The sequence below is a fragment of the Protopterus annectens genome, chromosome 9.part0 (genome assembly GCF_019279795.1).
Source record: "Protopterus annectens isolate FY-2018-M chromosome 9.part0, PAN1.0, whole genome shotgun sequence".
NCBI lineage: Eukaryota > Metazoa > Chordata > Ceratodontiformes > Protopteridae > Protopterus > Protopterus annectens.
In genome coordinates this window covers 819,570,507-819,587,119 of record NC_056743.1, presented here as the reverse complement: position 1 = coordinate 819,587,119, position 16,613 = coordinate 819,570,507, and the positions used below count along the sequence as shown (strand labels likewise).

The following is a 16,613-nucleotide window of genomic DNA, read 5'->3' as shown; positions in this document are numbered from 1 at the left end:
GAGCCTTGCCTAAAGAAGACACTATGGGGCTGGCAAGAGTCTTGGCCAGTATTCAAAAGCGTAAGGAATACAGGTGCAAGCTGTCTCTAGCGAAGCAGCGTGGCTTGTCAAGCTGGTCATCTCAGGTGGATTGATACTGGATCCCATTTGAATGACACCAGAAGCTTAGCTAATTGTTGAAATTGATAATTTTTTCTTTATACCGTGGTATCATTCTTGGTGAGGGCAGGATGCTACTCAGGGTCAGGATCATACCGGCCTGAGCTACAAGATCTGAGAGCTCTTCCATGTCTCTTTTCATGTAGTCCAGGGAGGTACGGCTCAGGTCATTCACACTAACATGGACAATGACAGAGTCATATTTGTACTTGTTCTGGAGTGACCTGAGTGCTTGTGTTATGTGGCGGATTCTGGCACCCGACAGGCAGCTAACCGTAACCTTCTCTTTATTCAGCCTAGTGAGTGGGACGTCAGTGTGCCTGACTATAGAGTCACCTATTACTAGTATGTTGGGTATGTTATTTTGCCTTAAGGGCTGTGATTGCATGGCACACTGGTTTTGTGAAGTATGTGTTTCATGATTTGTGTTGGGGGGGGGGGGGAGTTGCTTGGATGTTTGCTTTGGAGGTCTCTGTTGCTTTTGCAGATTTTTATTTAGAGCCTCAAGGTATGTTTTTGTGTATTTGTGTGTTTTTTGCCGATGCTGGTTTAATGGGTCTATGTGAGACTGGTGGTGTGATGCAAGTATTTCCCTTCTCTTCTTGACTGTCTGATCCAGCCTTGGTTTGAGAGAGCTTAGCCTCCAGTTTGGCTGTATAATTGCATCTCTCACATGTATTAGTGTTTGGTGGTAGGAGGAGAGGGTTGTCTGTGTTCATGAGGCAGTTGTAACTTTGCCTCAAAATGCCCTGATTCACCAGTTGGACTGGAGAGTACGCCTGAAACTGCCCTTTGGACATGCCTGGATAGGTACAGGGAAATGTTTTACTGAATGGCTGGTAAGGTTGAATAGAGAGCCTTGTCCTTCTGTACAGTATAGCAGGGTCTAGTGCTAGGATTTATAAGTGCTTGCTATGAGTTTTGAGCAAGTGCCGGGCTGAGAAATGAATGGCTTGAGTGCTTAAGTTGAAAGTTTGTCTAGTTCCAAGGGAAAAATTGAAGAGGAGATTTTGTGGGGCCGGGAATAGTTATACCCTAGTTAACTGGCGCTGCCTGGCGTGCAAAACCGGGCAAATACAATGTTTATAGCAGGGAAATGAAATAGATAGAAATTAGCCCAAAATGGCCATTAAACTAATTTCTGGGCAAAAACCACTCCTCCAGGGACAGATAGGCTGCTCAAAGCTCCCCTCTCTCACAGGTGACACAGGTGAACAGAGAAACTTTCTTCTATCCAGGTAAGTTATGGGCAAACACAGAGATTTGTAACACATCCCTGAATTCAGCACCTAACCTGAAAACTGGACAATACTAGCTTAGAAAGGCGGAAAACTATATATATATATTTTTTTTATTATTATTTTTATTTCAGAAAATAAATCAGATACAATCGAAAAAACACTTTAAATGCACAGAAAAGGATACATATTGTTATATATCTGAGATCAGAGTTGTAGTCAATGCCCCTAGTAATAAAGTAGGAAGAAACACAAATACAGTAAAAGCAGATGAATAAAGTGCAATTTATTTATATATATATATATATATATATATATATATATATATATATATATATATATATATATATATATATATATATATATATAGGGCTGTATCATACGCAAGCTCCAAAAGGAATTAACCCCGCATCTTAATACCCTGTTGAGTCTCAGCCTCTCCACAGGATATGTGCCCATAGAATGGCGCACAGCAATGGTGGTCCTGCTACACAAGGGTGGGGCCACAACTGACCCTGGGAACTACCTACCAATACGCCTGACCAGTCTGATCTGTAGGGCTATGGAGTGAATCATTATGGAACTCATAAATGGAAAGATTGGGAACATCCAGTCGCTGGACCCCACAGTTCGGCTTCGTCAAGGGCAGATCATGCCTCCTGAACCTGGTGGATTTCTTTGAGACAGTTACTCAGGCTATAGATAAGGGAAAGGAGGTACACACTGCTTACCTTGACCTTGCTAAAGCATTTGACACCATTCCCCATTCAGGTATTATTGATAAGCTCACTAGACTGGGCATAAACCCTTACGTCACAAGATGGATCGCAAACTGGCTCTCAGACAGATCCCATAAAGTAAGAGTAGCGGGATCTATGTCTGAATCCAGACCAGTAATGACTGGTGTGCCTCAGGGCTCTGTCCTGGAGCCCCTCTTGTTTGGCATATATGTCTCAGAAGTACAGGCAAGCACGGAAGGGCTGTGGCTGACTAAGTTTGCAGATGACTGCAAACTGGGTGCTATAATAGTATCTCCGGCCGACATGGAGATCCTCCAGAAAGGCCTAAATGAGACTGATGCATGGTGTCAAAGCCATGGTCTCAAGCTAAATGCAAAAAAAATGCGTAGTAATCCCCTTTGGAAAAAACAGAGTACCTGCAAACTACAACATAGGAGGTAATCCCCTGAAATCTGAAGAAGAAATAAGGGATCTAGGGACCCAAGTAGATAGTCAGCTTTCCTTTGATAACCATGTTGCCAAAGTGGTTAGAAAATCCTTCTGTGTGACCCATCTGATCACGAAAGGGTTTGCATCAAGATCTAAGGATGTAATGTTGCCCCTCTACTCTTCCCTCATCAGACCCATTATTGAGTACAATGCACCAACTGGAATGTACCTGGCTAGACATCTCCAGCAGCTGGAGAGACCACAAAGGTAGCTAACCAAGAGGATTACTGGCCTCAAACAGTTGCCCTATGCAGCACGATTGAAAAAGCTAAAACTGTTCTCTGTTGCATACCGCTTTCTCACAGGCGATCTCTGTCTAACGTACAGAGCCATGTCCAACCCAGAATTGTTGAACATGCTCCATCTTAGCAAAACCAAATCTACTCGAGCTACACGCTCTAGGGATACAAACCTCAACACAACAATGAATAGAACATGCCGGAGGGATAGATTCCCTTCGCAGAGACTTCCCTTACTATGGAACAGGGTCCTGATCTACATAAGACAGAGCCCCTTACTATCACTCAAGAGGAACCTTGATGAGTGGATGGGTAACAGAAAGTTCACACCGGGGATCACACCAACAGGACTACTAGATAGGGGCCAAGGGTACTAGCTGCTAGTACAAGGGTCTAGGGAACTACATAAGGGGAGGTGAATACCACACAATGTGGCTGGGTTAATATATGCCTTCGGGCAGATAGCCCAGTACCAACCTATGAACCTATATATAAAAGCAGTAGAAAACTAACAAACTGATTTAAACAAATTACCCAGTTAACAAGAAAAAAAGCTCAAAACTGAGCCCTGCTCCAGCAGTCTTCAGTCAGACAAGTTCTAGCTGCACACTCCTGCTGCTAGGGTGCAGGGGAAACCTTCTCCAAAAAAAGATGGCCTGGATCAGTGCTCAAGTTATACAGACAAAGCTAAATTCAGCAGACCTGAATCTGGTCTATGCTACAGCAACAAGGCGCATCAATTTCAGAAAGAAACAGTTCAAATAAGTAGGCACAATAAGCCTTTGACCAGAAATCCCCAGCTCAGAAGGGCAGAATCTAGCCTTCCACAAGAGTGCAGACCACACCTTCTTAATGTAAAAAAAAAAAACTGGCCCAAAGCCCAGGTGCTTAAACCAGAACTAATACACTTTAGAATAACCGACACTAAGCCTTAAATCAGCAACTCCCAACTCAGAAGGATGTAAGCTACCTGCCCTGCCACAACAGTGCAGACCACAGACCTTCCTAATGTGAAACAACCGGTCAGAAGCCCAAGTACGTAATCCAAAGGCTTAGAATAACAGTTACAATTTAATCAGCTACTAACAAGCAGTAATAAATGCAGCAGAATAAATGCTATTAAGTACTTTTAAGAACAGCCAGCAAGAGCAAAATAGGTAGTAAAGTAGGAAGAAACACAAACACAGTAAAAGCAGATGAATAATTTGCAATTTTTTTTCTTCTCTCTATTAGGTAGAATGAGCTAAAGACACTAGACCTGGAGGAGTGTCACAGATCAGATATACAGTAGGGGCGGGCAATTGCAGAGCCACCAAATATAAAAAGAAGACACCAATAGGGAGGACAGGGTGGGGGAAAATACCACTTTCAACTCAGAAAAATAGCACTTTCAACACAGATCAGAAGCCAGCAAATATTATATATCCAAATCAATTAAGCAAAAGCAATTAGGATACTGTAGAACTTTGGAAAGAAGTGCCAGAAAATATACTTAGCAATTTATATTTCAAGTTGTTTCAGTAGCACTCTCAGTCAGAACTCACTTAGATTCAAGCAATGAATGCAGGTAACAAACAGGGAATATTAATTATACTAGCAAGCCTTGAGACAATCAGATAAAACACACAAGTTGTTTGGCCAGTATTTAACACAGCAGGATTAAGGGTGGGGGAAAATAGCACTTTCAACTCAGAAAAATAGCACTTTCAGCACAGATCAGAAGCCATATATCTAAATCAATCAAGCAAAAGCAATTAGGATACTGTAGAACTTTGGAAAGAAGTGCCAAAAAATATACTTATCAATTTATATTTCGAGTTGTTTCAGCAGCACTCTCAGTCAGAACTCAATTAGAATCAAGCAATGAAGGGGGTGTAGCCCCCCCACCTATTTAAGTATTTTGAACTATATGCATGCATACTTGCAATTCCAATGAATTACTCTTTTCTGAACATAATATATATCCAAACTATGTGGGGGGCTAAGCCCCCCCACACCCCCTTACTATATATACTAACTCTAGGGTCACACTACAGTGGAGAAAAGGCCATATACAGCTTTCAGTGAATTGAGCTTTCAATGAAATGTGCTTTCAGTGAATAGTCCTAGACCCATATATATATATATATATATATATATATATATATATATATATATGTTTATATTGATATATATATATATATATATATATATATATATATATATATATATATGTTTATATTGATATATATATATATATATATATATGTTTATATTGATATATTTATTTATATATATATATATATATATATATATATATGTTTATATTGATATATATATATATTTATTTATATATATATATATATATATATATATATATTCTGTCTTGGAGGTTCAAACTGAATATGCAGTTTCTTGAGGTCTCACACTACAAAGCCTGCTGAAAATATTTTTCTCTCGGACATGTTTTACTTTTACCATCAGTGGATTAAGCAGAAGCGGCACAGCAATTTATTGCTGTTGTAAAATGACTTGTGTGCTTTTTCTTTCTTTGCAGAAGATGGAGGCAGAAATACAGAAAGCTTTTAACTCAGGGAATCAAGATGAAGTTCTCAGTGATGCCTTCCGGTTAACAATAACCAGAAAAGATATTCACACACTTAAAAACCTCAACTGGCTCAATGATGAGGTAAGGGTCAAGTTTTTTTTTTTTTTTGTTATAGTCTGAGCATGGACTATAGTTCATTTGTAAATCTTAAATACTTGACTTGTTTTTAAAAAGCCAGGTGCAATATGGTTTAACACTTTGATGTTGTCCTCTTCATTCTTCCTTAATGAATGGGTTGGGTTATGACTCCAAACCTCTGATCCGACTCAGCCGGATACTTCAGACTTTGGATCCAACTCCGGAGTTCCTCCCAATGCCCGTAATGCCCTAGTCCATTCCCAGTACCTCAGATCTCATTTACCACTATCACACACAGATGGGGGATCCTCCTCTCATAGCGTTTGCTGTTATTGTTGCTTCTGAAAGTTTAATTATCTCTATATAATTTTTTTTTTTCTTTGTGAAACATCCTGCTTAGTTCTTTGGCGTTTTTTACATTAGGCTTCCTACTATTTAAATAATAAATTATTTCAGTTACCATTGCTGGTATTTTGTCTTTTTTCCTTCTTCCTCTATCTTTCCTACCCTATTCTTCAGGGTAATTCTTTTACCATTGGTACTATTCTTCCTTTATAAAATTACAAAAAAACTTTTCTTATCATTCTATTTTTTCTTTTTACAGTATTTTTTTGTACTGTCATGGCCAACAGGTTTTAAAAAATGCTTTTCTGGGCATAAAATCTCTAACTCGGATGTTCACAAGGAATGCATTTACTGCTTGGGGCCAGATCACTTAAATAGAAATTGCTTAATCTGTTCAGCCTTTAATTCTCGTTTGTTTCCGCCCTCATCTTCAGGGGCTCAAACCCCTAGTAAACCAGCAAAAGCTCCATTGGCGCACAGGAAGCAGTCATCTCAGAAGTCTCCCAAGACTTCATTGGAGCCACCCTCCAAGGTTGGTAATTGTCGCATCCGATGTCATCAGATCCAAAATGACATACAGTGAATCCTAAGCACTCTGATCCAAAACCATCAGATCCCATTGTGATTTCTGTTCGCCAAACAACTGAAGTTATGGATACCAAGCCTATTACTGCATACACTCTGAGGACTCATTCTCCTGAGTTTCTCATTGATCCTATTTCCCCTAGACTCCATTCTCCATTTATGCAGACCCCAGAAAAAGCATTCCAGACCTCAGTCAACCACCTCATCTACCGGATCCTCCAGGAGTCTATCCAAAGCAGACATAGATAGGATGATGCGAAAGTTCCTTAGAGCTCAGATCCAGATTGTGTTTATCTTGGCTCCATCCCCTGTTTGACCCATGAGTCTTCTGCCACTACCAGCACAGTTGCATCTCTTTCTCTCAAACGTTCTTCAGTTTCATAGCCCCAGAATCCGACAGCCCCGAGAGTTCCAGAGTCTGATCCAAAGAGAGTTACTACTTTGACAGTATCCCTGACCACTGCTGTTCCTATGTCAGGAACAGGTCCCGGAGCTGAAGCGCCAGCGTCAGATCTGTGGGACAGGGATCCATTGCAGTGATATCAGATCCATCCCTGCTCCTTGGAACCACGTCACTGGACAACTGGGGTCTGGTTCCCTCCTCCAGGAATGGATCAGGTCGAAGTTGTTACCTACCCATACTTGGAACACTGTGTTCCAGTGCAGTGGCCATGGCTTCTCCAGGTATGTCTGCCTTTGAAGTTGTGGAAAGGGCTTATGTTAAGTTGTCCATCTCGCCTTCATTCTTGCTGGATGGGTTTGGAAGCCGACCTCGGCTCCGACTCGGCCACTCTAAAAGCTCGAGAGTTGGTTCCACCGGCTCGAGGCTCCCCTTATATCCCACAATGCTAGGCGGTATTACCTCAGATCTCGTTTGCCGCTACAGCTATCGAGGTGTGTTGCTTCAACCGGCTCCAGGTTAGTGTACTAAACAGTTTTAAAAAACTTAGAAAATCCCTTTTAAATTAGTTTTTGACTAGTATCCCCTTACTTTTAAAGGATTTTATCCCTTTTCCCGTGTTTTCTCTCTCTCCTTACCACAAGAACTTATCTGTTCTTCCCTTAGGCCTTCAGGCCCTCCCATCCCTCCTAGAGTGTGTGTGTTTTTTGTAGGGACTTCAAAACTATCTAGACTTATTAGTTTAAATTAGTTTTATTTAGTCAAGAGTGTAATCGGTGTGTTTGTGTTTGGGTGTGATTGCACTTGTTTTTTGAAATGTCCAAGGATTCGAAGGTCTCAGGCTTCAAGAAGTGTGACTCATGCTGTCAGAAAATGTCTCTGACAGACGGTCACACTTCCTGTATGTACTGCCTGGGACCTTTACACCTGCAGGACTCTTGTGCTGTATGCCATGGCTTCAGCCCTAGAGTCCTGCAGGAAAGAAAGAACAAGCTCATTTTACGGGGCTTGCTAAAGCCTGAGGGTCCCCCGACTGTTTCTTCGGGCAAACCTTCTAAGGCTTCTAGGTCTTCGACTCCAGCTACTGAGTCGACACCTAAGACATCGAAGTCTACTACAACATCGGCTCCGGCTGGAGCCGATGAGACTCGAACTTCTACTTCTGTGGTTCCCTCGGCTCCGGCTGGAGCCGAGGTATTGGAAATATCTGAGTCGGCTCCGATCAGACTATCGGAACCGACATCTAGGAAGAGGTCCAGGTCACCGTCCCTTGGCTCCGTTCATTCGGCTCCAGCATCTCCCTTGCTGTCTGAACGGAGCCATAGATCTCACTCCTCTAGGTCATCGAGGCTTTCTGACCATGACCTTCAGAGGGTAGTGAGTCGACTTCTTAAGTCCGAGGCACTGGCCCAAATGCTTCAGAGCCCGACTCATCAGTCGATGCTTAATCCTATCTCTCAAAATATTCCTCCTCCGACTCCTTTGAGCTCGGAGCCGGGGCGTTTTGGACCCGAGACTGTGGTAGCGTCGGAGCCGATACAATTGTCTTCGGCACCGTCGACGGCTCCGATTTCTTCCTTGGAAGAATATCGGCGCCAGACTTCCCTCATCGGCTCCGAGGGGGTGAGTGGCATCGGACCCTTGTCCGACCCCGCTCTCCCTCTCGGCACTTCGGTGCTGGTGAGTTCGGCTTCGACATCGGCCTCGGAGCCATCGCTATCGGTGCCGAGGGAGGTTGTCAGCTTTTCGGAGCGGGGACCTCTGGCTCTGCCTGACAGGGGTGCCTTCGAGGTCATGCGGAGTGTGTTGGAACCCAGTTCAACTCCACAGTCGGCTCCGTCCGTCCCTCCCTCTTCGGTGCCTCAGGTAATGTCTACTCACTCCCTCATCCCAGACCGCAGAGAGCCAGCTCCTCAAGAATCCCCTGTGGGGATCTCATCCTCTTCCGAGGCCTCTCCTGAATTGGCAGTGGAGCCCCCTAGGAAGAGAAAGTGCAAGAGGAAGCACATAGACTCACCTGAGTCTGTCACCTCTGACATGGATTTAGAGGATTCTGAGGGTTCCCCCCGTTCCCCTTCTGAAGATGTCTCCTTTGCAGACATTCTAGAGATCTTGAAACAGAGGGGGAAATTGGCCAGCCCTTAACCCTTCGGAGGATGAATCTGTGTATCTTGAGGCGTTCGGCTCTCGCCCTTCCACCTCCTGGGTGTCCCCCCCCTTTTGACCCCCTTATGCAGGTGGTAGCAAAAAAGGCTTGGACGGCTCCTGACTCTGTGGACCCCACCCCCAGGAGACCTTCAAAGTTTATTACAGCACCAGCAGATAAGCAATTTCTGACTAAGGGAGTTTCTGTGGATGCTATGGTGGTAGCTGCCACCACTAAGAAGGAGCTAGCTGATCCTTCGGTGCCTGTCCATCCCCCTAACAAGGAATCTAGGTCTATGGACAGGTACGGGAAGCGGATATTTTCGTCAGCGACCTTTGCTATGCGTTCGCTGAACTACCTCTGTCATTTCACTCATCTTCAAAGGGACTTGATCAAGGAAGCGAGTGAGATGTTAAAGTATCCTACAGCTGCGGGTTTTCAGGACAAGATGAACGCTCAGCTGGCTACCCTAAATTCTATAGCTAACTCCTCCATGCGCCTCCTTTCATATGCGGCTGATGGAGCGAGCAGAGCCGCAGGGACAGGTGTGGCCTTACGCCGGCATGCCTGGATGCGGCTATGCAATTTTGCGGACCCCTTTAAAACGTCTTTCACTAATTCCCCGTTTGATGGATCGTCCCTCTTTGGTCCTCAAGTGAAAGAAACCTTGACAAGGTGCGAGATGGATGGCAAAACTCTTTCTGCCGTCTGAGTCCGTTTTTCTACTCCTTCTAGGCCTTACCCCAAAGGCCAGAAAAGTGGAAAAATGTGGTTCCGCAAACAATCTCAAGGGACTTTGCCTGACGCACAAGAGTCTGTTCCCCTCTAGAGGCAGAGGGGAGAACAATAATGGTAGACGTCGTCCTAGAGGCAGGGGGGGTCCGCAGAACCAGGGCAATCGAGAAACTTTTTCCGATAAGCCCTTCCAGCATCCCTGAGGTGTTGCCCGACTGTCCACCTTCGGAGGCAGTCGGGGGAAGATTATCACTGTACCCAGAAGCCTGGCGATCCCTAACTCAAGACAAGTGGGTACAGTCCATCATTTCCGAAGGCTATTCCATTCTTTCACATTCCAAATCAATCAAAAAAATCCCTTCCAGATATTCCACCCGCTCAAAGGGATCAAGCAGCGTTGGAAATATCAAAGTTGCTTGCAAAAAGAGCCATTCAGCCAGTGTCAGCAGACCAGCAAGGATCCGGAATCTACTCCAAATTCTTTTTGGTTCCAAAGAAAACAGGGGACTGGAGACCAATTTTGGATCTCAGTATCTTGAATAAGTCTGTCAAGAAAACAAGATTTCGGATGGTCACGTTACAATCCATCCTACCCCTATTGGGAAAGGAAAACTGGATGTGCTCTATAGACCTCCAGGATGCGTACTATCATATAAAAATGAACAGACGCTCCAGGAGATTCCTCCGCTTCAGGCTGGGAACCAGTCACTTTCAATTCAGAGCCCTGCCCTTTGGACTCACCACTGCCCCCCGGATGTTTACCAAATGCATGGCAGTGGTGGCCTCTCACCTGAGACGTCAGGGATTCCAGGTGTTTCCATACTTAGACGACTGGCTCCTTACAGCTCCTACCAAGCATCTTCTTCTACTTGCCAGAGACTACACCTTTCGCATTTTTCAAAAGTTAGGTATCTCAATAAATTGCGAAAAGTCTGTTTTGTCGCCTTGTCGTGCTATTACCTTCATAGGCGCAAATCTAGACACAGTCACCATGTCTGCGGGACTCACAGACCAAAGGATAGCAGACGTACACAAACTGGTCTCCCTTCTTTTCCACAGCAACAGAGTCAAAGTCAGATTAGTCCTAAAAGTACTGGGGATTATGGCGGCTGCTATCCCTCTACTTCTATTAGCCAGATTTCACATGAGAATCCTTCAATGGATGCTCTTTACACAATGGTCGTACCAACAACTTCCGATGTCCCACACCATTGTGATAACGCAAGCATGCAAGAATCATCTTGTTTGGTGGATTTCTTCCCCTCAGCTCTTCCTAGGAAGACCCTTTGTCCCTCCCCCTCCGGTTGCTACTCTGACAACGGACGCCTCCCTGATTGGGTGGGGGGGGGGGCATTATCAGGGCAGAACAGTCCAGGGCATATGGCAACCAGATGAACGCCACTTGCATATAAATGTTCTAGAGATGAGAGCAGTGCTTTTAGCGTTGCAAGCCCTTCAAGACTCTCTTCCCTTGGGAACGATAGCAATTCAGACGGACAACATGTCTGTAGTGTGGTATATCAACAAACAAGGCGGAACCAGGTCCTACCCTCTATGTCGAGAAACACTCAGACTGTGGCAATGGGCGATTTCTTCTCAGCGGTTTCTGATAGCAACGCACATCCCCGGAAAGTCCAATCTCATCGCGGACAAATTGAGCAGAGCTATTCTCATGCCTCACGAGTGGTCTCTGAAAAATTCTATCTTGGAGAAAATTTTCCTCAAGTGGGGCCAGCCTTGCTGCGACCTTTTTGCTACTCCCCAAAACAGCAAGTGCAAAGATTACTTCACCCTCTTTCCTCTACCAGGCCAGCCCAGCAGAGACGCTCTAGTCCAAGTTTGGCCCCGGGGACTTCTGTATGCATTCCCTCCCTTCCCACTGATCTCTCAAGTGATACAGAAAGCTATGACTCAGAAGGCCTCATTGATCCTCATTGCACCTTACTGGCCTCGACAGGTTTGGTTCCCCTTTCTACATCAATTTCTGTTGGAGCAACCCTGGCATCTGGACCTAGTTCCAGATCTTTTGATCCATCAGTCGGGTCAGTTACATCGCTCCCTCCCCTCTCTGAACCTCACTGCTTGGTTCCTCCAATTCCAACCTTAGCCAGGCTTCCTCAAATATCTCACTCTGTTCGAGATATTTTGATAGCTTCCCATAAATCTTCCACTAGGAAGATTTATCTTAGTAAGTGGAAACGTTTCTCCTATTGGGCTCAAGGAAGGGACATAGATCCTTTCACGGCTCCCATTCAAATAGTCCTTGATTTCCTAGCCGAACTATTCCATGCAGGTTCGTCTCCATCTACTCTTAAGGTTCAATTGGCAGCTATATCTAACTTTCATGTGGGCATCTCAGATTCTGCCATCATGTCTCACAAGCTTTGCAAAGCTTTCTTGAAGGGAGTTTTTCTTCTTAAGCCTCCTATAAGAAATCCTCCTCCTTCTTGGGACCTTAATTTAGTTCTCGCATCTTTGATTCTCCCCCTTTTGAACCTGCAGCTTCCTGTTCAATGAAATTGCTATCCTGGAAGACCCTTTTTCTGATAGCCATTACTTCGGCTAGAAGAGTCTCAGAGCTTCATGCACTCTGCAGTCGACCACCTTATCTTTTGTTTCATAAGGATAGGGTTTCCTTACGGACCAATCCATCCTTTTTACCTAAAGTAGCCTCTGCGGCAAATCTAAATCAAAACATTGACCTCCCTGTGTTTTTTCCTAACTATTCTAACAGGTCTAAACAAAAATTACATTGGCTAGATGTTCATCGACAATTAAGGTATTATTTGGATAGGACCAAACAGATCAGGAAAACTGACCAATTGTTTGTCTCTTATGCAGAAGGCAGAAAGGGCCTTCCAGTTTCAAAGGTATCACTCTCCAGATGGCTTACATCCTTGATTTCCTTTGTGTATGAGATTAGACACCAAAAGTTGCCTAACAGACCTAAGGCTCATTCAACTAGAGCTTTGGCTACTTCTATAGCGTTCCAAGACAGGCTGCCTATTGATACGATTTGTGCAGCAGCTACATGGGTTACTCCTCACACTTTCATTTCTCATTACAAGTTGGATTTAGCTTCTAGACATAGAGCTAACTTTGGTTCCACTGTACTCAAGAGTCTGTTCCGATAGGCCACCCGGGACAAGGTGCTAGGGACGCGGCCCCATCCAGCAAGAATGAAGGCGAGATGGACAACTTAACATATAGAAGTTATGTTCTTACCATAACGTTCCATGTTAGTTGTCCTCTTCTCGCCTTCTTTCTTGCGTCGCACCCTCCTTCCCCCTAGCCTGGACAGACCTAGAGGAGTTTGATTGTGACCTTTCTTCCTACCACCTCTATTGTATATATGTATATACTATACTATGTATATATTCCTTATGAGGTTTCAGGTCACCTTCTTCCTTTATTTTTATAGAGGTGGGTTTTCCCTTTTCCAGTAGTTCTGGAATTAATTTTGGCTGGGCCTAGCTTACAAACGAGATCTGAGGTAATACCGCCTAGCATTGTGGGATATAAGGGGAGCCTCGAGCCGGTGGAACCAACTCTCGAGCTTTTAGAGTGGCCGAGTCGGAGCCGAGGTCGGCTCCGAACCCATCCAGCAAGAAAGAAGGCGAGAAGAGGACAACTAACATGGAACGTTATGGTAAGAACATAACTTCTATTTTCTCACTCTAGAGATCCGGTCACTCACCCCTCGGATCCACCCCTGTCTTCTTTTCAGTTCCAAGCTCTGTGTCTATCAGACCTATTCCACAGGGATAGCCAGTTCCATCTATAACCCAGGACTTGCCCATCCTATGGAATAGACTTCCCATACATGTCAAACAGAGTACCTCACTGGCCTTCTTCAAGAGGAATCTTGATGAGAGGATGGGAAACAGAAAATTCACCCCAGGGATCACTCCACTAGCTCTACTCGACAGAGGCAGTGGGAACAAAGGTTGGGTGGCACGATGCCAGGGTAATACTATGGGCTAGGCTTGTAAAAGCACCAGGGCCATTAGTCTAGTGCACACCTATAAACCTATGAAGATTTATATTTACTAATGAATGTATGTTTATTTTTCCATTCTGACATGACAGTATTGGCATTTAAGGGGCTGCAAGCAATGCCCATAGCAACTCCCTTTTCTTGATGAAAACACTTCCCTTCCACAATATGTATATAGTGTTGTATAGCACTATTTCCATTAACTGTGTATAAATATTGACTTTCTTCTGTGTTAATTTCATTGTATGTGCCTTATAATCTGAAAACTATTTAGGCCCTTCTTTATGAGGTATAGTTATAAATAAATACTGCACAGAATTTAGCTAAAAAGTCCCACAAATCATTTCTAAGATGGTCCACTTCTGCAACAATTTCTTCAAGCTGATGGTCTAAATATATTGCTATAAAGCTAGTTTTTTGAAGTACCTGCACAATTAGACCATTTAAGTAAAGGTGTTGTCACCTTCTGTACATCCCTGTAGTGTCAGACTGGAATGGAAATGAAGAAAAAAAGTCAGTCATATCCTTAAAGAAACTATACCTTTCAACATCTTGGTAAAAAATGAAAGGAAAAACCACAAAAATGTGGAACAATAACCCAAAATCAAGGCTAGCTTTTAAATATTACTCAAATTAATTTTAAAATTTACTGTAATAGGATTTGTGGCCACTTGTAATCTGATGTTGTCAGCCTTCATTAATTCTTGAACTGTTTGGTCTCAGTTCCGTCCTTGGAACTGGCCCGGCCATTTTATCAAGCTTGCGCCAGCCAGAAACTCTCAAGCTAAGGCTACCCATAGTGCCTCTCTTCCCTTCCCCTCAGCTCTCTTTTGCCACGTAGAATTTTGGAAGCATCAGTCATGCTCTCAGTTAAGTGTTAACCTTCTCTCTTATGTGTGTGTATATATATATATATATATATTACAATTTTTGTCTCAACTGTAAATTAGTTATTTAGTTGATTTCTTTAACTTACTGATTTGTCTGGTTCAGTGAGAGTGCTGTTTATTCCCTTTTACCTTATCAGTATTTACTGTCGTACCATCACTGGTGTAGGCCCACCCTTCCCTCTTAACTTTGGTAATTCTGTAAATACCATCATTGGTATTACCCTTCACCCCCTTTATGGGTATATTTCTTTAGTTACCATTGCTGGTAAGACCCTTTAAAAAGAATTCTTTACGTTGTTGTTTCCTTCTTCTGTGTGTGTCTGTGTGTGTCTCTGTCTGTGTGTGTGTCTCTGTCTGTGTGTGTGTCTCTGTCTGTGTGTGTGTCTCTGTCTGTGTGTGTGTCTCTGTCTGTGTGTGTGTCTCTGTCTCTGTGTGTGTGTCTCTGTCTCTGTGTGTGTGTCTCTGTCTCTGTGTGTGTGTCTCTGTCTCTGTGTGTGTGTCTCTGTCTCTGTGTGTGTCTTTCTCTGTGTGTGTCTGTCTGTGTGTGTGTGTCTGTCTCTGTGTGTGTGTCTCTGTGTGTGTGTCTCTGTCTGTGTGTATGTGAATAAGTTGTTTTTGTGAGTGCCTTCTCATTTAAAAATTTTGATAATGGCTGAGAAACATAAAGGAACCACTGGTTTCAAACAGTGCGACGGATGTGATAGAAAGATGCCCAACTCAGATGGGCATCTTTCTTGTGCCTATTGTTTAGGGGTACCACATTTAGAGGTCTAACCATCTTGTGAACTCTGCAAGGGATTCAGTGCTCCAGCTCTTGCAGAGAGGCACAAGTTAATCCTTAAAGGGCTGTTAAAATGTCCTTTCAGTGAGGCTTTGTCTAAGGCAGAGACATTGAAGTCTGCCAAAAAGGAATCAAAAAAGAGGAGCCACTGTGTTCCAGCTCCTCTTAAATCCCAGGAACCTAAATCTTCCAAAGACCAGGCCTCTTAGCATATCTCGGAACTGAGGCCTAAAATTAAAAAAATTGACACCTGCTACTGTCTTGACACTGAAGCCTGCAGCTTCCCCCACTGTGCCGACAACTACTGAACCTAGGAAAGCCACCTCTGTACCAACCCTTCCATCGGTACCTGTGACCCTTTCTGCACCAACAATAGTTTCAATTAAACCAGTCACTTCCCCCTCCAAAATAAATCATTGGTCAGCTGACCACTGTGCCGAAGGTAGAATCCTTACCCAGGCCTAGATACTCCCCATCTGTTGACCCCTTCCTTGATCAGCAATTGAGTCCCTACCCACGGGTATGCCCATCCATTTCAGCAGGAGCTTTTTAGAGCTTGATGTAGTCAGATTAGTGGGTCAGCTCTTGGCCAGAGGTCTTCCTGCCCCATCTAGGGCCTTTCTCCCATCTGGATCAGAGGCTTTTCTCCAAGGACTCTACTTGTCTTCCTTCTTCAACTTCTCCGCAGGTCTTGGTGCCCTCAACTTTGACTTTTCCGGTGCCAACTACTTCAGTACTCATGGTGGACCTCACCTTGGTTCAGAAACCTACTCGGTGGCTGGTGGCTCTGACAGAGCCGACCCATCCGCGGGACCGTGACTTGGCTGCCAGCTTCTGAATCCCTAGTTCGGCTTTTTTTTCCACGGCACCATCTACGGTTCCTGTTGCTCTGACAGTTCCGAGTCCTCTCACGGTTCCTTCTCTGGAGGTGGGCTCGTCGGAGCAGGATGTGGCCTCGGTTTTGAGGTTGTCTTTCTCTGTTCTGAGCTCCCATCCCTCTTTGGATAGGCTTGCCTTCCAGATTATGGAGAGAGCTCTTGCCTCAGCAGGCTCCGCAGTGGGCACCATCCCCATCAGAGTGTCACATCTATGTATCCTCTGGTTCGCAGCTGTCACAATCTGCTACATCGGGGCAGTGGGCACAAGAGCAGCTAGACATCCTACTGCAGGGTACCCTCTCTTCAGACCTCCCCCCCTGAGGAAC

At 44.3% G+C, this 16,613-nt stretch overlaps 1 protein-coding gene across 1 annotated transcript in view; it reads left to right on the top strand.

Moving 5' to 3' along the window:
* Positions 1-16,613, top strand: part of LOC122811561 (sentrin-specific protease 1-like) — a gene marked incomplete in the record, with an annotated part of 1,729,916 nt that overhangs the window by 1,364,346 nt on the left and 348,957 nt on the right. Inside the window, 1 exon segment of the mRNA XM_044083479.1 lies at positions 5,402-5,533. Within this exon segment, the coding sequence (XP_043939414.1) occupies positions 5,402-5,533 (132 nt within the window).